Genomic DNA, 23,355 nt, shown 5'->3' with positions numbered 1-23,355 from the left:
GGAAATCGACCGTCGCGTGAGTCAAGTTGGCAAGCCGTGCGCCATGCCGGGACGCAGATATGATGATGTAATCAACATGCGCTACCGCGGTAAGATGGTAGAGTCAAAATCTCTACCTTCGGCAAAATATATACCTTATATTGAACATACCAATTATATTGCCCAGCCCTAATTAAAAGGCCGGTGCCAGAGGATCTTAGGGCAAGGGTTCAGAAGGTAAAAGGAGTTCTGAACGATATGAAGGCCCAAGACTCGCTTCCTAACCATGATAGAGGTAGGACGCATTTTATCGCTCCGCGAGTTCACTCACGAGGCGCCAGCTGAAAACAACTCCATTGTTTTTTTTCAACATGCCTAGTGGGAAAAGAGCAGACAAAACGGACGAGATGGAGGACTTAAAGTCTTCTATTCAAAAATTGGAGAGCACCATATCCTAAATTATCCAAAAACAAAACCAAGAGCTTCTGAAGGAAATCCAACAGATGCAGATTAAGAATCAATAACTTGTGAAGGTGATAAAAGACAAAGATCGGCGCATTGCAGACTTGGAGAAGCTGACACAAGAGCTTGATCAAAAAGCACGCACCAACGATCTCATCATCACAGGGATTGAAGTTAGACTGTACACGTATGCACAAGCTGCGGCCCGAAGAAGTGCGGAGGATCCTGATCTGAATCCTGACAACGAAACAGCTGAGCACCAGATGATTGCCAAACAGCAAGAATTGTGAATAACAGTGGAATCGCAGCACATTCAAGAGTGCTACCTGCTTCCATCTCGAGGGAGAAAACCACCAATGGTCCTCATGAAGCTCACCGACAGAAAGAGCAAAATTGCTCTCCTCAAGCAGGGCCCAAAGTTGAAAGGTCAAGATGTCTATCTGAATGAAAATGTGACCAAAAAGAATGCTGAAATAGCAAGAAAGGCACGTCAACTGAAGAAAGGTGGAACAATTGTGGCGACCTGGACCGCAAACTGCAAGATCCTCATCAAAACACGAGATATGAAAACCAGGGTGATTAAAAGCAAGGAGGCTTAGGTCAGATCGAAATATTACTGCATTTAGAAATTATTTGTTAATTCAAAACTGGAATTGTGTCTATGATGCAATGGACGTGAATACAGCGTATGGTTGTTTCATAAACAAACTTGAGCAAATTTATGATAAACACTGTCCAGTAAAGATATTTCATATTTAAAAAATCAAAAAAAAAAAACATGGATGACCAAGTCTCTTATAAATGCTTGTAGAAAAAAGAATAACATATAAGATATTTATTAACCAAAAAACAAAACAGGCAGAAGTTAGATACAAGAAATATCGTAATAAACTAAATGCTATTTTAAGAATCTGTAAAAAACAGTATTATACTAAATTGTTGGAGGACAACAAACATTATACTTGCAAGTTATGGAATATCATGAACGAGATTATTAAGGAAAAAAAAGTCCAAGCCATTTTATCTTGACTATTTTTATGCTAATAATGAGAAAATAGTAAATATGGAAAAAGTTGCAAATACATTTAACAAGTTTTTTGTATCTTTATTGGTCCTGACTTGGCAGAAAATTATCCAAGGTCAGTGAAGACGCTACTGGTGAACGAGCATGCGCTCGCCTTGGCTGCTTACCTGGTTGGGTGAGCCTGTTGGTGGCGTCCGGGAACCGATTTACCAATTCCAAATGATTGGGTACTAGCTGCAACTTACACAAATCTGGCACTGACATACAAGGCCTTGATATGAAACTAATCAAGCTTCTAATAAGCGAAATTCTACAGCCCCTAACTCACATATGCAACCTCTCATTTATGACGGGGATGTTCCCAAATGAGATGAAAATTGCTAAAGTTGTCCCCATTTATAAAGGGGGAGATTTACACGAATTTGGCAATTACAGACCCATTTCAATATTACCACAATTGTCAAAAATCTTGGAAAAACTTTTTAATGATAGGCTTGATAAATTTATAACAAAGCACAAATTATTACAAGAGAGTCAGTATGGCTTTAGGAAAAATCATTCCACTGGACAAGCTTTGACCGAATCCATGGAAATCATTACAGATCTGATTGATCAAAAACTATACTCTATTGGAATTTTCCTGGATCCAAAAAAAAGCATTTGATATGGTAAATCATGAAATATTATTTTTAAAATTAGAGAGAATCGGAATTAGAGGTGTAGCTTTAGACTGGATACAAAGCTATTTATCTAAAAGATATCAATATGTGATCGGAGGGAGCATGTCAAATAGGCTCAAAGTCACATGTGGTTTACCCCAGGGCTCCAGTGTCTAAAAAATGGTACTCTTTGCTGATGATACAAATATTTTATGTGCAGGTGAAGATTTAAACAAGCTGGCCCAAAGTGTAAAAGAGAATTGTACAAGCTGCAACAATGGTTTAATGCAAACAAACTGTCACTGAATCTAACCAAGACAAAATTTATGTTATTTGGTAAAAAAATGACTTAAAGAAACTATAAACATTCAAGTCAGCAATTTGAATATCGAACGTCTTAGAGAACACAAGGTATTGGGAATAATAATCGATGACTTGTTAACATGGAATACTCATATAAGTCAACTAAAAAAAAAAATCTAGCTAGAAGTATATCTATTCTATTTAAAGCCCAAAATATGTTAAATCAGAGGGCCCTTCAACTCCATCCATCCATCCATTTTCTGTACCGCTTGTCCTCACAAGGGTCGCGGGGGTTGCTGGAGCCTATCCCAGCTGGCTTCGGGCAGTAGGCGGGGTACACCCTGAACTGGTTGCCAGCCAATCGCAGGGCACACAGAGACGAACAACCATACTCACAATCACACCTATGGACAATTTGGAGTGTCCAATTCACCTGCCATGCATGTTTTTGGAATGTGGGAGGAAACCGGAGTACCCGGAGAAAACCCACGCAAGCACTTCAACTCATTTATTGTAAACTGATCCTGCCTTACTTGACCTATTGTGCTGAAATTTGGGGGAATACCTATATAAGCCGCCCACATCTCTTGATGGTACTCCGGAAAAAAGTAGTAAGAATCATACACAACGCTCCTTACAGTGCACATACACACAATTTATTTATTAAATCTAAATTATTGAAATTATATGATTTGATAAACTTTAGTACTGTGCAAACAATGTATAAAGCGTAAAAAAAACTACCTCCCTTATAACTTGCAAATTTGCTTCCAGGCCAGGGAATCGAAATATGATTTGAGAGGGAAACATGTATTCGTACAAAGTTATATCAGAAAAACACTAAAATAATTTTCGATCTACTGGTGTACAACAATGGAATAACTTAGATTTTGGAGTAACCAACACAGGGACATTGGCTGGCTTTAAAAAAAGTATAAATAACTTATATTTAACTCTGACTGCCAAGCATTTTCAGAAAAGAGAACATGTGGGTGCCAGCTGATTTAAGCATTTTGACTGAACTTTCAAGGTCCACAGAAAATTTTGTGTTTGGACTATGGAAACACAGATACTACCAAATGAAAGATTGAACTCTCATCTTTAATCAGAAAAAGTTAGTTTCTACCTTATTCAGTTTTTCAGTAATCAACAATAGAAAATAGGTTAGTTTCATCCAAATGCTATGTTTTGGACCAAAATACGGAGAAATCAAGCTTTTCGTGAAACAATATTATTTCATGCACTCTAGTGAATTTGACACCTTTTTTTTCCCATGATTGATGCCACAAACACCTAAACAGTGCTTTACTCCTGTAAAACACTACCACCAACAATGAAAAAGTGTTTTTTGATAGCAAAATACGTTTATTTACATTCAACAGTGTAACAATTTGACAAAACAATTTGGCAAACTATTTACAAATGTGTGCAACTGTGGTACTATTTACAATTGTGTGGATGTTTCAACTACACAGTTTTTCTTTTTGTGAGGTATATTGTGTAAAACTCCCCTGCGTGCAAGTGGACGCAGCAGGATTTGCACCACAGATTAGTTTCACTGCGTTGCCCCTTCGCGTGCACTTTCTTGCCGGCCTTTTTTTCCGGGGAGTAGCAGGTATATACTGCAGTGTGTGTTTGGCCATGTTGTCATCAAGTCTACTCTCAGGATCATAATACGGTGACCTAGTGTTACGTCTGGCTTCCTCATGTCCTTCAGTTCCTATACCGGGTGGTAAGAGATGTTCTGATCCATCTTATCCACTCCATTCATGGTGGCATCGTAGTCCAGAACCAGTGTCTTCTCCGTGATCAGACTGTACCCACTCCTCCGATGAATATGCATTGGACTCGGGGTACTCTTCATCGTCCGATTGAACGTCCGCCTGTACAGAAGTGCTCGGTTGTGCACCACGTTTTCCGCCGTTAGCATCGCTAGCCGGTGAGGCTTTACGACGTGATCGTCAACGCTTCCAACTTCGGTGTCAACGCTTCTAACTTCGGCGTCAACCTCGGAGTCACCATCATCATCATCAATGTGCTCTTTAGCATTGGTCGATGCTTTTCGTCTTTGAAAAAAATGCTCAAGCGTGAGCTGCTTGCAACCGGTCGCCATTTTCGCTTCCTCAGCCATTCTCCCCTCAACACTCTAGCTCCGCCTCACGTCTTCTACTGACTCCTATCCGATCTTGTCCAAAGAGAGTCATCGCTGCCATCTAGTGCCCAAAAATAGTCGTCATACTAATTTGATCTGCTTGATACTTTCAGCACAGCTTGCCAAGGCTTTCCTACACCCGTTTAAAAAAAAAAACAAAAAAAAACATAGTGAACGTCTTTTAACGTCTTTGGCGGCACTCATTTGGATTTTACTAAACGTTATCAAATGTTTTTGGCGGTCAAAGAGTAAAAAAAAAAATATATATCAATAATATACATTCCCGGCCTGTATACAATCCAGCCAAGTATTAAAAAAGTCTGTCGCAACTTCTTAAGCTTTCTCCTCCTTTCTAAAATGTGTGCTTCAAACGGGCAGATTAAACTTCTGTGACTTTTTGAGGTCAACAAAACACGGAAGTGCATCGACCCCGGCCTCTGGGGTTAGTGGCACCGCCTCTGGTAAAGCTTTGTCACACCCACAGAAATTCGAGAAGCTGGCTGCTACTTTTTTTTTTCCTGCTCGCATACCCCGTGGAGAACAATGGGGAACAGCGATCGGGAAGTAAGGGTTGCTCTGTCGTCAGAGTCTTTGAGAAGACAGTGGATTAATGTTATTTTTGTTATTCATAACCGCTTGTAAATGTCTACAAGCATTCAAGGCAAATTAGAGACATTCACGGCGAAATAACACTCGCAGGAAAGTGGCCGGTTACGGCAAAATAACCACTGCCTAAACAATCGCAAACTAATGCTACGACATAGTCTCTGTAGTAACGTTATGCTACTTTTTCTTACGGTAAAACGTTATGCCACTTTTCGACATATAGTTCTCAAATGTGCAAAAGACATGATCTGTCTGGTTCAAATTGGTACAGTTGTACCAAACTGCTTCTTTTCGTCATGGCTGCCGAGTCATTTCCATTCACAACATTAGCACATTGGCTACAGGAGCCGAAATCACAGTCCCTTCAAGGGAGAAGGGAAGGGAAAAGCCCTAGGCGTGGCCTGGTGCAGCTTTGTGCATAAAAGTGACACGCCCCTAAAACGGGCCGTTTTGAACAGAGCATTCTTTGCTGATTTAGGGACAGCAAAAATATTAGATCCAATGTCAATGATGAATGCATGTCACAGACATGTCTTTTACACATTTGAGAACTATTTTAGTATGTGGAAAAGGTGAAAAATACGAGACCTTTAAAACACGATATACTTATCGCAAAAGCTGCAGTTTAAATGGTCATTAAGGCGCTGAATGGTGGCAGGTAGGGCGCAGAGCACGCGGAGACGTCATGGCTGTAACTAAAGAGTTTTATGTCTTAGGATACGTTGGGGAAAGTATCTTACATGTTTGATCTTTTTCGTCTCCTGTGTTGTGTGTGGCTGGCGTTGTGATCCACTTGTGGGAGTGTGCGGGTGTTTTAGGGAAGGGGGAGCCCAAAATCATTTTTTTGCACTGGGGCCTCTCAGCATGATGTTGCGCCACTGGTGGAAAGAGGCAAAATCGGCACAAAAACAGACCGATCATCTATGTGTGTATGAAGTATAAGCAGGAGTGAAAGTGGGCCGGAACGGTCCGGTACTCCGTTCTGGTAAAAGGTTTGGGACTGAAACAGTGCTTCTGTCCCGAAAATAATACGGCAACTGTCAAAACTCCATGTTAAATAACCTGCCAGGCTGCCACACAAGAAGAAAACATTCTACTAACATCGGATTTACATACACAATAAGTCACCAAAAGCGGGGGAGCGCGCGGACGGGCGCGAAAGTTTGTAGCGGTGGGAGAACACGGTGTGGTGCAGCGAAAATCTGCATATTCGCCAAAGTTGAAAAACTTGTACTTTTCTTCGCATTCCACATTTTGAAACCAGAAAAAAGTATTCATTGCGGAGAAGCAAAAGAAAAGCAAGCACTCACAATGCTGTAGACTATAGGTGCATTCAATGACAACGCACACAGTGGGAAATCTCCACATACATAGACAAAGCTGAATGTTAGTTTTTCTGTTTTGTTCCAGATGTTTAAAGTTTAAATATCTGTATAAAAGAAACCTTTTCGAACCTTTATACCCCCCCCCAAAAAATAAAAAAATATTCTGGCTGCGCGGCGATCTTTATGTTAGGGAGTTCTGGCAAGAAATTCTGACCACTTTCACCCCTGAGTATAAGATGAGTGAAACCCAGTGTATTGCTCTTCTACCTCAACCAACTGTACAAGACATTTATTATTTTTCTGAATAGCCTACTGATTTTGCTTTTATTTTATTTTTACATGTATGCTTTGCTTTTTCTGTCTCTATTTCAGTACGAACTGCTCTAATTGCCATAATCGGATTCATGCCAACAAAAGGAGAGGGTGCAATTGGATCTCTTGATTATACTCCAGAAGAACGGAGGGTCCTCGCCAAAAAGTAAGATTTTTAGTTTTAATTTACCAGTTTTAATGGTTATGAGATCGACAAAAGTTGCATAGAAGTAACTGGACTTCGTGGTTGTCAAAGATATTTTAATGTTTAATCTAAAAGGCTTTTTCATTATACACTATTATGTATGAAATATTTAAATTCGATTATTTGTGTTTATTTCAGGCAACGTATCCCTATTGACATCAGTAACATAGACGTAAAGAAAAGTAAATATTAAATGTAGAAACAAGCTGCCTGAAAGGGAGTGGGAAGAAGAAAACTTATTTAAACTCACCCCTGTTTCATTCAACATAAATTCAATATAAAACATAAAAGCTATAGGTTCGTAAGTAGTAAAGTTTTAGCTTGACGCTCCAAACTCATTTCCTAGTCGGTGTCCGCGGCTTCTTCGATGAAAAGAAACTCCATGCACTCGTCATGATAATTCGTTCACTTTAGTTAGACGTTAAATCAACGGTACAAAAAATAAAAAAGACACACAAAAATGAAATAGCAAAGAGGACACTTTAGTTATACGTTAAATCAACGGTACAAAAAATAAAAAAGACTCACAAAAATGAAATAGCAAAGAGGAGTAATTAAAGAGTCTATGAGTCTAGGAAGAGGAGGTGGTCAAAAAATTGTGTGGCTCTACTCCATATTGCCTGACCGCATTACTCCGTGTACCACACAGGTCCCCTCCGCATAAAGGCAATCAAATAGGTCCTGAATAAACAAAGCTGTGACGCAATTGTGTAATACTATGAAATGTTACATCCTATATTTACACATTTTAAATGCAAACAATATAACTGTTGCCTTATAATTATTCATTACACACACATGAACAATAAACATTTCAACTTGTAAATGTCCTTTTATCAGAATAAACTTAAATCACCTTTATCCAAATATTACTTAACTTAAAATTATGATTTAGGCTCCTACATTACCGGCCCCTAATTGTTCTCAACGGTATTTAAACAATTACTTCCAAAGTGTAAACTTAAATTAAAGGTGCCTAAATAATATTACTACTCATCAAAGGATACTTTAAGTTCTTCTCCGCATTCAAAACAACCTCCATCTGTCCATCAGTGTTCTTCCGATTCTTGTAGAAGACACAGCTTAGTGATAGGATGACAAAGTTCGTTAGTCTTTGTCTTCACTTTGACTTGACGAACAAGTCCGTCTCCACCAGCAAAAGTCTCCAGAATTTGTCCAAGTGGCCAAGAATTCCTGGGTGACGTGTCATCCTCGATCAGCATCGTTGGCTTTCTTGTAGCTGCATGAGGTATTCCTTACACCAGCGTTTCCAAAAGATGTCAGCAAGGTACTGCACTTCTTTACATCTTTGTGAAACACTCCTGGAGGTAACTCAGGCTTGGCCTTCAACAACAACAGATGGTTGGGCGTGAGTGCCTCCAAGTCGTTGAGGTCTGAAGATGGCTTTGTGATGGGTATGCTGTTTATAACTGCTTCATACCTTGCTTTGTGAGGCCACAAAGCGCAAGGTATGGAGCCCTTCATCCAAGATTTGCTCCTTCAGTGACGTTCAAGATTTTTATCACTGAACAGATGAGCTGCTCCCAGCTTCCTCCATGGTGGAATCCTGCTGGAGGATTGAAATGGCACTGAATACCTCTCTGTTGCAATTGTTTCTCAATCTTCTTAGTGTTCCCGTTTTTGATCAATTTCCTCATCTCACTGTCAGCTGATCTGAAGTTGGTTGCGTTGTCAGAAAACCTCTCTGACTTGTCCTCTTCTGGCAAGAATTTTTCGGATTGCGTTGAGACATGCATTGGTGTCAAGTGAAGATGCCACTTCCAGATGTACGGCTCGTATAGCAAGACACGTGAAGATAACGCCGTATCACTTTACTTGTCCTCTTCCCCTTCTTGTATAGAATGGGCTGAAATAATCAACGCCGACTCTAGTGAAGGGTGGATCATCAGGTATGACCCTGCAGTTTGGTAGATCTGCCATGAGTTGCTTGCTAGTAGTTCCATGTAGTCTTTTGCAGGTGACACATGTGGATAGAAACCTTCTGATGGCTCCAACAGCTCCAGGGATCCAAAACCTTTGACGGTGATTCGCTATCATGTGATTCCTTCCAGAGTGTTCTGTAATGTTATGAATGTGTCTCAACACAAATGTTGTGATATGTGAGTCCTTGGGTAGAATGGCTTGCTGTTTGGAATTTTCAGGCATTGCTGCACGAGTCAACCTTCCGCCAACCCTCATAACATCATCTTGGAGTACAGGACTCAGGAGTCTTCTTTAAAACTTTGCTTTTGGCAGTACTTCACAATTTCTGTTTCTGCTTTGGCTAAGTCGTCACAAGTCAGATACTTTCCTTTGACCGTTTTCTTGAGCAAAATTATCTTGCTTTCTTCACCTAATGTGACTAGTTTTTTCCTTCAGCTCATTCAGCAAGTCTTTCAGCTTTAGAAACCAGGCGACAGCCTGCTTCAATGCAGTCCAAGAAGAATAGTGGTTCATCCATTGGTCCATGGAGTCCATGGGCTCTCGTGCTTGGATGACATTCACTTGAGTCATTCTTTTGACCTCCAGGTCGTCTGTCCAACGGTCCAGGATCAGGATTTTTAGGCCAATAATCTTGTGATCTGAGTAAGAAACTTGGTCCTGAGTGCCAGCTGTTTTTTTCTTCAAAAATGCTTCCACTGTTTGTCCTCTTGAGACATGATCAGCGGTATTCAGAGTGGTGTTGATATATCTCCACTGAGATGTCCGGGAATGCTCCAGGATCGCTGCAACCCTGTTTGCAACGAATGTCTTGAGTCGGGTGCTTTCACTGTTAAAGTACTTTAGCAGAGCCGTGCTATCAGTCCAAAATATGGATTCCTGAAGTTCCAAATCAAGTTCTTTCCTCAGGAGCTTATCCATCTTTACTGCAACTGTGGCTGCAGTCAATTCCAGTCTAGGAATAGTTGGAGACTTCAAGGGTGCAACCCTCATCTTTGCCAGAACCAAGGTGGATTGAGCTTCACCAGTTGAAAAGCGCAACAATAAATAGCTTGTGCTTTCATAGTCGTCTTCACTCGCATCCACGAAGTGATAGAGCTGTGCAGAGATTGGTACACCAAACTGCTTCATCTTGAAACATCTGTCAACGACAAATCTTTCCAGCTGTGGCAGACTTGAGATCCACTTTTTCCAATTGTCAACTACAGTGTCAGGCAGATCTTCATCCCAGCCGTATTTCTGCCGACATAATTCCTGCAGCATTCTTTTAGCAAGCAATATTACTGGTGCTAGAAATCCCAATGGATCAAAAATGGAACTTACTTGCAAAAGCAGGCCCCGTCTAGTGAGTGGTCGATCTTTGTGGATGATCGTGCTCATAGTTTCCGCCAGGTCATCAGAGGAATCGCAGAAGATCTGTTGTCTTCACTGTTCACTCTCATTTGGTAAAACATGGCTTCCATGTCAGCCATGACCGCCACAGACTCCTGCCGGAACCTTAAGAGGACCCCCAATAATGAGCTTGTCAAGTAAGGCCCCTGCAGCAGCTGTTCATTCAATGATGAACCTTGAAAGCTTGCGTCACAATCAAAGATGACGCATAACTTCTGTTTGGTTGGGTGTCTGACTCCGTGGTGAGGCAGATACCATGTTTGTCCTTCAGCAGATATACACTCGCTACCATCAAGCTGTACTGCATATTCTTTCTTGAGGAGGTCATGCATGAAGGCCACATACTCATTGCGATATTTGACATCTCTCAATAATCTTTTCCTCAAGTTTAGTGCACACTGCTCTGTTGTTTGGCATACACAGTCTTCTTCCTTACTGGAAGGCAAACATTGTAGTGGCCATCCTTAAGTACTGCAGATTGACACACCATGCTGATGAACTGATGGTCATCCTTAGACATTTCAATGTCTTCAGTTTGTCCAGCATCAGGAAAGTCCTGCTTGAACTGCAACTGCCAAAGATCCTCCAGCTTTGCCACTGAGATTCTGTTAGCAGTTATCAATGTGTTCATCTCAGTGCTTTCACTTCCACTTTTGAGTGGTCGATTGACTATCCAGCCTAATATTGTATGTATGGTCCATCATCCACGCTGTTGACCACTTGCAACGGCTCCATTGCCTGGGAAACGTTTACTCATATGAGTAATCAAACTGTGACTTGGATCGTGGGGATTCTCACCTCCTTCAGGTGAGGCCATTTGTCAATATCCTCCTGATGATGAATATTGTCCCTAGTTACAGGAATGTCCTTTTGTGAATACACTTCCTTCCCTTCAACAAACTTGTTGCCGTCCAAGCTACTGTCACAATGCAGGTATTCACAATCAAATTATTTCCCATTGTTCGTAATGTAATGTTTGCATTCTGTCCTTTCAAGCTAAGTTGGTTGATTAGGGACTCACTGGTATTATTGAAATGACAATCTTCTTTACGGGCCCCAGTAACACCACAGGTTTCAGTTGTTTGTACGAGAGCGCTTGAAATGGATTGTTGTTCACAATTGTCTTTCTTATTTTCTTCTCTTGAGTCTTTATAGGCAATGTGTAATGCTGTAGGATGAAATCTAGAGCATTCTTGACATTGAAGCTTCTGTTTCCAGCTACTACTCAAATGATCATGCTTCAAACATGCAAAACACAGACCTTTGCTCTACAAGATGTCAATCTTGTCTTTGTGTGGCTTGCTCTTGAATTTTCTGCACGGCGAGGCTGTGTTGCTCTCTGTCACAATAAGCACATGGTTTGCCATTAGCATTCACTGAAACAGGTTGTGTATTTGACACGGTGGGTTTGTAGTTTTCCATCTTGGGGGGCTCAACAACTGTTGTGAACACTTTCTGTGATTTTGGTTTATGTTTTGCAGAATCCTTCGTGTTTGCGGTGGTGTCCTTTATGTTCCCATAAAGCGGATGTAGCAGATACTTAACTTGCCAGTTTAGGGAGTCAACAAAATCCTTAAACTTGACTCTTTTCTTTGTTCTTTCTTGCAGATCGCAGGCGGACTTTCTCCTAGATTCTTTAAGTTTGTATTATAGCTTGTTTGCTAACGCTTTTATATTAGCTGAATTGTCCAAATCTTCCATGTAGCTAACATCTGTCATTGTGTTAGTGCATCCCATTAGGAATAATGCAGAAGACTGAAGTGCAATACCATCTTCAGGCTTGATTGTTGGCCAATCCATGGCCACCTTTATGTATGCTTCGGCTATCTGGAAGTCATCACCAAAATACTCCTTTAACATTTGCTTTGCTTTAGTATACCCTGCAAAAGGGTCCATATGGATTCAGCTCTTCACCAACTCATGTGGTTGTCTACTTGTATACTGCAGCAAAAGTGCGGCTTTCAATCCCATTTTCAATGGCACCTATAAAGGATTTGTATTGCAGTGGACCGCCCTTAAACGTCAGAATGGAAAGTTCAGGATGTAGAGATGCCTTGTGACTTTTTGCTAGGTACTCTGACTTGCTGAGAGGTGGCTTGGCAAAGCCCATCAAGTACTGGTCCTTGTGGTTTCTGTTTTGGGAGATAATGTAGCTATTTGAAAAGTTGTAGCAGGAACATTGAATTTAATGTTTGGTGTTGATATGATAGGTTGCAATGGTAATTCGACAGTAGGTTTTGTGTCTAGTATACCATTGTTCTCAGTAGAAGTGATGCTATTCTCTTGTGCAGTTTCATATTTTTGTAATACCCCCATTTTAGCGTCAGAATCAGCGAGTGCAGTTTGCATTGCATGCATTTCCTTTTTAGCCTTAATTGCAGCTTCTTCTTGTTCAATAGTTAACTTTGCTTGTAAAGCAGCAGCCTTTGCTCTTAATGATGCTCGTTCCATTTCTGCCTTTAATCTGATTGAAGATGATGATGAAAGTGTACTTCCAATATGAGATCCTTTACTTTGACTTCTTCAGGTTATTTTTGATGATGTAGATCTACTATCTACAGGTGCCATTTGTTTGTTGCATTCTTCAGCTTGCACAGCACGTTTCAATACATCCTTTATCCATTTCTCACATTTCCAAAATAAGTTATCCATTATTTCAATCTTTGGCCTAAACCACTTATTTAGGTCATCCGCAAACTCCTCTTCATTCATCAATTTCCACAATTCAGAATTAAGGTCCACAAATTCTTGCTGCAAGCCACTAAAGTCAACTCTAAGCAAATTTTTTACAGCATCCACATTTGCATCATCTTCCATTAATTGTTCAATATGACATTCCATGCGCATCAATTGAGCAAGCTTGCACCTGCAAGCCTGTATCAGTTTAGCCTTGTGTTCTTCCACAGCCTTCTCAGTCATTTTTATTGTCCGTTTTTCACTGACTTGTTGATCCATGGCAAGCCAATATTTCTACAATCAATCAATAAAAACGTCAAAGAAGTGCAGCGTCTTACTTAGTCGCTCAGCCGAACGTCGAATGGTGGGAAGCTATTTTTATGCAGGGTACTCACACACTTGCGTGTCGTCCTCGTAACTCGATTTGATTGGCAATTAAGCCTCTTCAATTTGTTCCAAAGTTGCGGTAACAATTCCTCTTGTAATCCGTTTCCTGTCAGGCCTTTCCACGTTCCATTAATCAACGAAGAGCAAGTTTTTTGACGAACAATGTAAGTTCGTAAGTAGTAAAGCTTTAGTTTGACGCTCCAAACTCATTTCCTAGTGGGTGTCCACTGCTTCGTGAAAAGAAACTCCATACGAGCTCGTCTTGTTCTTTCGTTAACTTTAGTTAGACATTAAATCAACGGTACAAACAATAAAAAAGACACACACAAAAATGAAATATCAAAGAGGAGTAATTAAAGAGTTTGAGTACAGGAAGAGGAGGTGGTCAAAAAACTGTGGCTTTAGTCCATATTGCCTGACTGCATTACTCCCATGTACCACACAGGTCCCCTCCGCATAAAGGCAATCAAATAGGTCCTGAATAAACAAAGCTGTGATGCAATTGTATAATACTATGAAATGTTACATCCTATATTTACACATTTTAAATGCAAACAATATAACTGTTGCCTTATAATTATTCACAACACACGCATGAACAATAAACATTTCAACTTGTAAATAATGTAAATAATATCCTTTTATCAGAATGAACTTAAATCACCTTTATCCAAATATTACTTAACGTAAAATTATAATTTCAACTCCTACAAAAGCATTCACCCTATCTGTCAAAAAATAACCCACAGCTTTTTGGTTCAAAACTGATTAGGCAATTATTATTGAATATAACAAAAATACATAAATATTCACACAAGTGTTGCCACAGGTAAAGAATTGTTAATTGCATTATATCAGTAAATTTTCAACTAACATTGGTAGCAATAGGAAACAATACATGTAATGATAAAGATACCAAGCGCATACAAACACTGGTAATAGACAATACCAACAATGGTAAGAATGTGACAAACAAATGTAGTAAAAATGAAAACACTATACAAAAACAGCATTCAACAGGTAAAGTAAGTAGAAACAGACAAGCGACCATACACAATTTGAAAGGTCACAAAAAAATAAGAAAATAAAATAAATAAATAAAATTGCAGGTGCATACATTAATAAATGCAATTACATTGATTCACCAATTATAAGGACTTAACTAGTTCATGTGGAATGTGTATTTTAATAACTTTTTGAAAGACTGCCCTGACTGCATGCCCCTTTATTACATCCTTTTCGGGCGTCCGGACGGGTTTTTATAAATTAATGAAATTGTCCGGTTTTCTTTGTGCAGCAAGTGGGAGGCGGAGTGCACTGCACCATGTCTACCGCGACTGGCAGACCCACAGTTGGTCAGTTTACGTACCTCACTTAGCGTTCAAATACTGTCCTTGGCTGTGACGCTGGCCCAAGTGTTGAGCTGCCGCACCGGAGGCTATGGGTACGAACAAAAAATGGGCATACGACATTGTGTCATAATCATTTTTGTCAAATAAGACTTAAAATTAGTAATGTTTTTTGTGTTTTATTTTCTACCCATACAGAGGAGTCGTATCTGAAAATAGTTTGAATATATCAATCAATCAATCTTTATTTGTTGGTTTGGTTAGTTGGGTTGGTTTATTGAACATCTCAACATGGAAAAACATAAAACACATTACAAGTATAACATATAAGTTGAAGTAAAAAAGAAAAAACAAGATAGGAAGAAAGAAAATAGTTTACATGTTCAAAAGAAGTTCAAAACGTATCTAGTCCTACCCCTTATAGGTTAATATATTTCAATGAAAGAAAATGTATAAACCTGTTCGTGTATACAACTGCACTTTGACATGTAGTGTATTTTCACGACTATAAGGCGCACTTTAAAGTCTTACATTTTCTCAAATATCGACGGTGCGCCTAAAAGTGAGGTGCGCCTTGTGTGTGGACCAAGGTCCAAAATCTGACTGACTGTGTGAGAGGACTTCCCGCACACTTTGCTTAGGACAGACATGAGAGCACGGAGGAGTAAACTTGGTGGCGAGCTCTCCAGCCCCTCCTCTACCCCCCCCCCCCTGCCCCACTCCCCAACCCCACTTGTTCGCTCAACTAATCGTGACTTGTTTTGTTCAAACTTATGCCATGGCGCTAAAGCATGCATGTTCATTGAGCATGTGTCCTTTTTTTTCTTTTTTGCTTGTTTGAGATCTTAACAAGCCACTTACAAGTTAACGATTTGATTGACAGCTCCCTCCAAAACAGAGCGGTTTGCTCGCGCAGGGAGTGAGGGAGATGGAACATACCAAATGCAAAGGGGTGTCTGGGCTAAACTACTACATACAGTAGTGTATTGTTTCCTTTTTTCCTTTTTTTTTTAAAATGCTTTATTGAATTATCACAAAAGTCACTTTGAAGTAGTCCAAGTCTACACAGTGTAGCTATAAACTGATCACACCACATACTAAAGACACCAGATTGGCTTTTCCCACGTCCTTCCTTATCTCCATGACTCAAATGCGCACATCTCTCAGCCGCTGTAAAAAATAAAGTTCGGCAAATGAACGCAGAGCTTACTATCATTACGGGAGGCTGGCGAACACAGACTTTACCAAGACTGGGAGGCAGCACTGTGCAAGTCATGCCACAATTTGTCAATGGATCGTGAATACTTGGGCGAACACAAAAGCCGGCATCATTTCTGAGGACACGACAACGAGACTGACTCTGACAATGAGACGGCGTGTTTGATGGAGAACTTGTCCAGTTGTTTGTTTTTGATACAGAAGATCTTGAGGACTATGACAAATTTGTGGATTAGGATTGATCAAAAGCACCGTCAATACATTGTTATATGCTTCAAGTACAACTGAACTCACTGTTTACATTGTTACTTCAACCAATACTTCAACCAAACTCAGTTTTGTTCCGTTCGCTGCCTTTTTAAAAACATGCCCTAGCACTAGCACATGTTTTAGCATAATAGCATGTTACCATATGTTTTGAGGTAGCATATGTTTAACCTTGCCTGCGCCCAATAGTGCGGTGCGCCTTATGTGTGTGTTCAGGGGTGGATTAAAGAAATTTGGGGCCCTAGGCAAAGGTAGGCATGGGGCCCTTTCGAATGAGAAGACAGATACATATATTTTAAATAGGGATGTTCAATACCGCTTTTTTCCCCCAGACCAATACAGTTTGGAAAATGCATCATGACAAGCCTAAAAACAGGCTGGCTGCAACTCACAGAAGAAAAAAAGTTCAGTTCCGTTCCGTCTTCAATTCCGCTTATCCGGGGTCGGGTCGCGGGGGCAGCAGCTTTAGCAGGGAAGCCCAGACTTCCCTCTCCCCAGCCACTTCAGCCAGCTCCTCCGATGGGATCCCAAGGCGTTCCCAAGCCAGCCGTGAGACGTAGTCTCTCCAGCGTGTCCTGGGTCGTCCCCGGGGCCTCCTGCCGGTAGGACATGCCCGGAACACCTCCCCAGGGAGGCGCCCAGGAGGCATCCGAACCAGATGCCCGAGCCACCTCAACTGGTTCCTCTCAACGTGGAGGAGTAGCGGCTCGACGCCGAGTCCCTCCCGAATGACCGAGGTTCTCACCCTATCTCTAAGGGAGAGCCCGGCTACCCTGCGGAAGAAACTCATTTCGGCCGCTTGTATCCGGGATCTTGTTCTTTCGGTCACGACCCACAGCTCGTGACCATAGGTGAGGGCAGGAACGTAGATCGACCGGTAAATCGAGAGCTTTGCCTTTCGGCTCAGCTCCTTTTTCACCACAACGGACCGATACAGCGTCCGCATCACTGCAGACGCTGCACCGATCCGTCTGTCGATCTCCCGCTCTAACCTACCCTCACTCGTGAACAAGACCCCAAGATACTTGAACTCCTCCACTTTGGGCAGGACCTCATCCCCAACCCACAGAGGGCACTCCGCCCTTTTCCGACTGAGGACCATGGTCTCGGATTTGGAGGTGCTGATCCTCATCCCAACCGCTCCAGCGAGAGCTGGAGATCACGGCTTGAAGAAGCCAACAGCACCACATCATCTGCAAAAAGCAAAGATGCAATGTTGAGGCCACCAAACCGGACCCCCTCAACACTCCGGCTGCGCCTAGAAATTTTGTCCATAAAAGTTACAAACAGAATCGGTGACAAAGGGCAACCTTGGCGGAGTCCGACCCTCACAGGAAACTAATTCGACTTACTGGCAATGCGGACCAAACTCTGACATCGGTCGTACAGGGACCGAATAGCCCGTATCAGGGGGCCCGGTACCCCATACTCCCGAAGCACTCCCCACAGGACTCCCCGAGGGACACGGTCAAACGCCTTCTCCAAGTCCACAAAGCACATGTGGACTGGTTGGGCGAACTCCCACGCACCCTCAAGGATCCTGCTGAGGGTGTAGAGCTGGTCCACTGTTCCACGGCCGGTACGAAAACCACACTGCTCCTCCTGAATCCGAGATTCAACTTCCCGACGGATCCTCCTCTGCAGCACCCCCGAATAGACCTTACCTGGGAGGCTAAGGAGTGTGATCCCTCTAAAGTTGGAACACACCCTCCGGTCCCCCTTCTTAAAAAGAGGAACCACCACCCCGGTCTGCCAATCCAGAGGCACTGTCTCTGATGTCCACGCGATGTTGTAGAGACGTGTCAACCACGACAGCCCCACTACATCCAGAGCCTTTAGGAACTCCGGGCGAACCTCATCCACCCCCGAGGCCCTGCCACCGAGAAGCTAAGGAAAAAAGGGATGCTACATAATATATGAACATTGTTTAAACTGTCCAACAGCACATTAATTCATTTAAAATGAGCTTAAAAATGTCACGTAGCCAGGGTCGTGATGTACATGTCCTAAATGTTCTAAAAATAGCAACCGTCATGCGGCTGGTAAGCTGCAATGATAACGGACCGGGGACAGGGGAAATGTCACCAGCTGAACAGTTACTCACTACTTTTGCGTCCCCAACAGACGTCGATCTTGTTGTTGCTGCTGCAGGCTGTAAGTCAGTCGCCATAGACGCTGTGAAAATATTAGTCATTTTTGGTAACTTGGTAATAAACTTTTTGCTTTCCTCATTCTTTTCGGCCCCACTGGGATAACTTTGTTTCATTTTTTTTTACGTTCTTAGTCTCGCTCACTGCCGTCACTTTGCGCCCTTCAGCTATGTTTTTACGCAAGCACATGCACAGTAAGATGGACTGATCCATTAGTGGAAACGGGGGGGGGGGTGGGGGGGCAAGAGACATACGATACAAGAAGCCTTCTGCTGGCATTTTAGCTAAATGATCTGGATCACAAACATAACAGCTATAAAGGGCCCTCGCAGCCCGGGGCCACTTTAGGATACTTGCACGTTGGGGTACTGGCACGTTTGGGTACTGAGTGCACATTCGAAGCAAATTTTTTTTGAAAATGCCATAATAAACCTTTACATATTATGGATTGTTTTTTTGTCAGGTGCGATCACTGTGAGTTTTGCTCAATATTAAGACCCCCAAAATCAGCGTCTGTTTTATTTTTTGGCAATGAGTTGCCCCGATTTAAAGTACATATATATATACATTAGTTTTACTCATAGCACAATTTAGTTTTTATTTTCCATACGGGACATAATAAATGAATAAATAAATAAAAAGTACATATGTATGGATAGGTCTGATGTCACAAAAAAAAAATTGTGGTCGAAAGTGAAAAAAATATTCATAAATGACTTAGTTATATCACTTACAAAAGTATCAACATTTTGTACAAATATAAAAAAATACCATGTGTGGGCTGATTTTTATTTTATTTTTTGTCGACCCCAAGGGCTAGGTGGCGCTATATTTATAACCGACTATTGTTATAGGGATACCTTCAGGTCATAACTATTAACATACATGGGAAGTTTGGGAAGTTTTGGAGCATGTACCGAGGAGTTATTAAGTTTTTTCGTCTTTCATGGAAAAGGAAATATGAAACAAAAAATATGATGCCCCACCACCGTCATATTGTATTCTGAAAATTCAAAATTTGTTCCCCTTTTGTTAACCTAGGTCTTGACATGGTCCAGGCCAAGCTTGAAGTCAATCGGATCAAACGTGTAGGAGAAATGGGCAACAGAATGCCCCCTGTAAATGTGCAAAATCGGCAACAAACGGACATTCAAAAATTCGTAACTCATTTCCTTTTCATTTTAGCATATGGGTCCAAGAGACTTTTTTGTAGGTCTTGGGCTCCCTCATATACCACCTTTTTTTCGTAGATCTGGCTTAAACATACAACCGGGGCTGCTTTGTTAAAAATTTCTAGGGGACTCTAGTGAGTAATTTTTGTAAAAATCGCACAATACATGATAAAAATATTGCTAATTTTGCCAGGCCAGATGTGTGTGCCAAGTTTCATGAGTTTCTGTGCATGTTTAGGCCCTAAAAATTGGCGTTGTTTTCTTGGCGAACAGTACCTTGCCACGCCCACAGTGATTCCCGAAAACTCACAAACTTCGTGTTATGACATTATGAAGGCCTAAACACTTTTCTGAGCAAATATGAGGTAGATCCAGTTAACGTGGTTAGCTAAAAAAAGAAGAAATTTGCCAGTAGGTGGCGCTATCAGTACGAATAAATATAAGTTCGTAGATGTATTCAGACCTGGACTCTCATCAAATGTGTGAAATTATGAGAAGATAGGATCATCTGGGTCAAGTTAACGCAGCTTTTATTGTCACGGTGAATCATCAGACTTCGCGGCACCGTGATGGCCACGCCCTTTGGCGAAATGTTACAATATTCAGTGTTGGGCATGATCAACATCTTAAGGCTTTTCTGACAAAATTTCAACTGGATCTAAAAAAACACAAAAGCAACTTATTTGTTTTCTATGTTAGTAGATATTGCTTCTACGCGTCCCATGACTGCGATCGAGGTGGTCCGTTTTTCTCTAAACCCATATTGACTGTCTACAATCCAACCAGGTATGGAAAAAGTCAGTCCACGACTTATTTAGCTTTCTCCTCCTATCTGAATTGTGTTGCTTCAAACGGGCATATTAAACTTCCGTAACCGTTTGACGTCACTAAGTCATAAAAGTGCACTCGACCACGCCCCCCTCTTGTTAGTGGAAACGCCTCTGGTAAAATTGCAAAGACCGGATCTATTAATATAGCTCTATCAGTTGTTATTCTACTAGGATTCCTAATTGCAAGGAATAGACTATTACTATACATTGTATTTATAAAATCTGTTGTTTTCTTTTTTTCCCTCCTTTTTTTGTTGTTGAGAGAGCTCAGTATTGTTCGTTCGGTAATCTTACCGATTCAACATGTCATCATCATTGCTCTCTCTCTTTTTTTTGTATGTGCGGGTGCGTGTGTGCATATGTGCATGCGTGTGAGTGTGTGCTCATTAATTCACCTAAAACCTGTTAAAAATCCCATAACGTTCACCTAAACCGAATACTTCAGAATCCTGCTAGTCGTGAAGTTGTCAGGAGACCCAAGGAAGGATCAAAGAAAGGAAAGAAAAGTTAAATCCAGCACCGATCAGACATCACCTACTACGCACCGACCAGGTTACCAACCAGAATCTTTCACCAACCCCAGAAACATCTAATTCCAACAAATTAGTGAGACCTCAAGAGACTAAAGGAAAGACTGAGGAAAGGAAGGAAGGATAGATGAAGCAGAGTGAAATCCACAGACATCAGCCTCCACCGATTCAACGACCAGAGGAAGAAGCAGATTGTGTTTGAATTTCGGTAGATGCTGGTGTGGTGGATCTAGGCATGCATGAAAACCTCCACCAAAGAGGGGAGCCGTCGACTCCGGCCAGGACGGAGCAAGAACAGCCGCGGCAGCGGCAAGGCACAACCCCCAGGCCCTGCAGGGGCCACCGGCCGGAGAGCAAACCCAGGAGACCGGGTCTGCTCCCACACATCTAAATAAAATGATTGGTTGTTAAGTTGAAAGTCGGGGTTATGCCATATGGGAGAAAGCCCGCAGGGCTCCGTTTGGGCTTTTGTAATTTCTAGTGCCTTCCACCAGGCGGTCAGGGTGGCGGAAATCATTGGGTTTTTAAAACAATTGTGTCGCTTAATCGATGTTGTAATAAAGAGTACATCTAAAAGTCTGAGGTTGTTGCAATCCTTCTGTTCTAGTTCCAGCCAACAGTTAGTATTTCTGTTGGGTTGTGTCCGTAGAATTAGATATTGTAGCTGGTTAGCTATATAGTGCCTCTAGACCCCCTTTGGATTTACTTTTCTGAAGAGTAGATGGACTAATCTTTGCGTTTTTTTTATTCCAGTAGAATTTTGTAACGGCCGAGTCCAAGACTGGAACCAGTTAGACGTAGGTTTGAATGGAATCATTGAGAAAAAATAATTCATTTTGTGTAAAACTTTCATTTTAAAGGTGACTATTTGTCCTATTAGAGAAATGGGAAGATTATTCCAGCGCTCCAAGTCACTGTAAAGAAGTGTGAGTTTAAATTAATTAAATCAGTTTATTTAGGTGAGATTTTTTATCCCTAAGTATTTTAAATTACCTATAGAAAATGAGTAGTGTGGGTTCTGGCTTGCAGGGTTCCATGAATTTTCTGTAATAGGTAGTAGTGTTGATTTTGTCCAGTTAATAGAATAATCTGATAAATGTGAGGATTTAGTTATTAAGTTAAATACTTCCTCTAACGAGATAGCAGTTTTTTTGTTTTTTTTATAAAATAAAATATCATCGGCATATAGATACATTTTGTGTTCTGTTACCCCAGAGTGAATTTCTTGAATCCTTCTTTCCTGGCGTATAGCTAATGCAAGCGGCTCAATAAATATCGCAAATAATAAAGGGGACAATGGGCCTTGTGCCTCTCTGTAGAGTAAAACTCTGAGATGTAATCCCATTAGTAGTAACTGTAGCTTTAGGAGAATCATATAATACTGACACCCAGTGAATAAATGACTTCCCAAAGCCGACCTTTAATAAAGCCTGTTTGGTCGCTATGAATGATTGTCGAGATTACTGTTTCTAGTCTAGATGCGAAGGCCTTAGCGATAATTTTAATATCAGTGTTAATTAGTGAAATCGGACGCTAACTTGACGAAAGGGTGGGGTCTTTTTCTGGCTTTAACAAATTTTTTATTGCTGCTGTGTTCATGTGTGGTTGTATGTAACCATTAGTTTTAATTTGTGTTACTACTCTTAAGAATAATGGCGCAAGCATTAACCAAAAGTGCTTAAAAAAGAAAGCCATTAGGCATACTATCTTAGAGCACTGTACAGCTCGTTTATAGTGAGTGGCGCATCTAACATATCTTTATATTCAGTAGATAACTGAGGTATATTTAAGATACTGAGGAATGCCTCAATATGCTCAGGGTTAGGCTTGTTAGTTTCGGAGTATAGGTTTCAATAATAGTTAAAAATGTGATTAATTTCTTCTGGTGATTGTGCATTCACCAGTTGTCCCTTTAATATCCGTTATAAGAGATTTTTCCCGATTGCGTTGAAATTTACCTGATTTGTTATTATATTCAAAGTTGTTGTATCTCAATTGTTGTATTATAAACTCTGTCTTTTTGGATAACATATCATCAAACTGTATTTTTGTATTTTGTAAGTCAGTCCATATTTGGTTATTTGGGTTTATTGCGTACTCATCCGTCAGTTATTTATTTTATCTTCCAAGTCTTTTTCTAATTTTTGATCCTGTTTCTTTTTATAAGATGAATATGATATAATTTTACCTCTAATTACCGCTTTCCCAGCTTCCCAGAGAAGAGATGGAGATAAGTCTGGAGAGTCATTTATTTCCAAAAAGTCTGCCCACTCTCTTCTTATAATTTTGTCAAACTCTGCGTCATTTAGCAGTGAGATGTTAAAACGCCATGTCGGGGGTGGTTTAAAGGTATAATCAACTTGTAGGGTGAGGGAGACTGGTTCATGGTGGCTAATAATAATAGGATGTATTTTTG

General features: G+C 41.0%; 1 protein-coding gene across 3 annotated transcripts in view; it reads left to right on the top strand.

Annotated features, from left to right (window-relative positions):
• The window catches only part of ube2j1 (ubiquitin-conjugating enzyme E2, J1), a 60,434-nt gene that overhangs the window by 11,206 nt on the left and 25,873 nt on the right, over nt 1-23,355 (top strand). For all 3 annotated transcript variants that reach the window (XM_086061151.1, XM_086061149.1, XM_086061150.1), the window contains exon 5: nt 6,883-6,988. In XM_086061151.1, coding sequence (XP_085917277.1) covers nt 6,883-6,988 — 106 coding nt within the window. The remainder of the gene's footprint in view (nt 1-6,882; nt 6,989-23,355) is intronic.

The sequence above is a fragment of the Leptonotus elevatus genome, chromosome 18 (genome assembly GCF_054856555.1).
Source record: "Leptonotus elevatus isolate MCC_2025b chromosome 18, RoL_Lele_1.0, whole genome shotgun sequence".
Lineage (NCBI taxonomy): Eukaryota > Metazoa > Chordata > Actinopteri > Syngnathiformes > Syngnathidae > Leptonotus > Leptonotus elevatus.
Note: the sequence above shows the minus strand (reverse complement) of the source record. Positions and strands in the feature narration are given on the sequence as shown.